This window comes from Calidris pugnax, unplaced genomic scaffold, assembly GCF_001431845.1.
Source record: "Calidris pugnax isolate Ruff unplaced genomic scaffold, ASM143184v1 scaffold380, whole genome shotgun sequence".
NCBI lineage: Eukaryota > Metazoa > Chordata > Aves > Charadriiformes > Scolopacidae > Calidris > Calidris pugnax.
In genome coordinates this window covers 52,524-53,772 of record NW_015091089.1, presented here as the reverse complement: position 1 = coordinate 53,772, position 1,249 = coordinate 52,524, and the positions used below count along the sequence as shown (strand labels likewise).

The following is a 1,249-nucleotide window of genomic DNA, read 5'->3' as shown; positions in this document are numbered from 1 at the left end:
GGGAGGGGGAGGACGTTTTGGGGGAGCTGGAGTACGAGAAGGTTCCCTTCTCCTCCCTGCGCCGAACCCTGGACCAGCGCCGGGCGCTCGTCATGCAGCTCTTCCAGGAGCACGGCTTCTTCCCCTCGGGTCTGTGCCCCAAAACACCCCAAAATCACCCCAAAATGGCCATAAATGTTCCTAAATGGCCCCAAAGTGCCACCAACCGCCACCCACTGGCGCCAAAATGGACCAAACTGGGCTCAAAATGGGCTCAAATTGGCTCCAAAATGGCCCTGTCCCCTCTTCAGGCAGCTCTTCCCTTCTCTTTGTCACCAACCAACCCCAAAATGGCCTCAAATGGCCCCAAAATGGCCCAAAATAGCCCCAAAATGTGCCCAACTGGCCCCAAAGTGTCACCAACCAGCCCCAAATGTCACCTGAGTGGCCCCAAGTGCCACCAAAATGGACCAAAATGGGCTCAAATTGGCTCCAAAATGGCCCTGTCCCCTCTTCAGGCAGCTCTTCCCTTCTCTTTGTCACCAACCAACCCCAAAATGGCCTCAAATGGCCCCAAAATGGCCCAAAATAGCCCCAAAATGTGCCCAACTGGCCCCAAAGTGTCACCAACCAGCCCCAAATGTCACCTGAGTGGCCCCAAGTGCCACCAAAATGGACCAAAATGGGCTCAAATTGGCTCCAAAATGGCCCTGTCCCCTCTTCAGGCAGCTCTTCCCTTCTCTTTGTCACCAACCAACCCCAAAATGGCCTCAAATGGCCCCAAAATGGCCCAAAATAGCCCCAAAATGTGCCCAAATGTCCCCAAAGTGCCACCCACCGGCGCCAAAATGGACCAAATTGGGCTCAAAAAGGGCTCAAATTGGCTTAAAAACGGCCCCATCCCCTCCTCAGGCAGCTCTTCCCCTGCTCTATGTCACCAAACAGCCCCAAAATGGCCCCAACTGGCCCCAAATGTCCCCAAAATGGGCCAAACTGGCCCCGTCCCCTCCTCAGGCAGCTCTTCCCTTCTCTTTGTCACCAACCGACCCCAAAATGGTCCAAAATGACCCTAAAATGGCCCCAACTGTCACCGGAGTGGCCCCAAGTGCCCCCAAAATGGGCTCAAATTGGCCCCAAAACGGCCCCGTCCCCTCCTCTCTGGCCCCAAAATGGCCCCAAGTCTCCCCCCGATCCCAACCAGCCCCAAAATGACCTCGACTGGCCCCAAAATGGCCGTGAAAGGTCTGTCCCCACCCCCCATGTCCCCCCC

The 1,249-nt window shown here is 56.4% G+C and overlaps 1 protein-coding gene across 1 annotated transcript in view; it reads left to right on the top strand.

Annotated features, from left to right (window-relative positions):
* Positions 1-1,192, top strand: part of LOC106897292 (DNA-directed RNA polymerase II subunit RPB1-like) — an 11,085-nt gene extending 9,893 nt beyond the window's left edge. Inside the window, exon 2 of the mRNA XM_014957865.1 lies at positions 248-1,192. Coding sequence (XP_014813351.1) covers positions 248-1,046 — 799 coding nt within the window. The 3' untranslated portion in view covers positions 1,047-1,192. The remainder of the gene's footprint in view (positions 1-247) is intronic.
* The last annotated feature ends 57 nt before the right edge of the window (positions 1,193-1,249 follow it).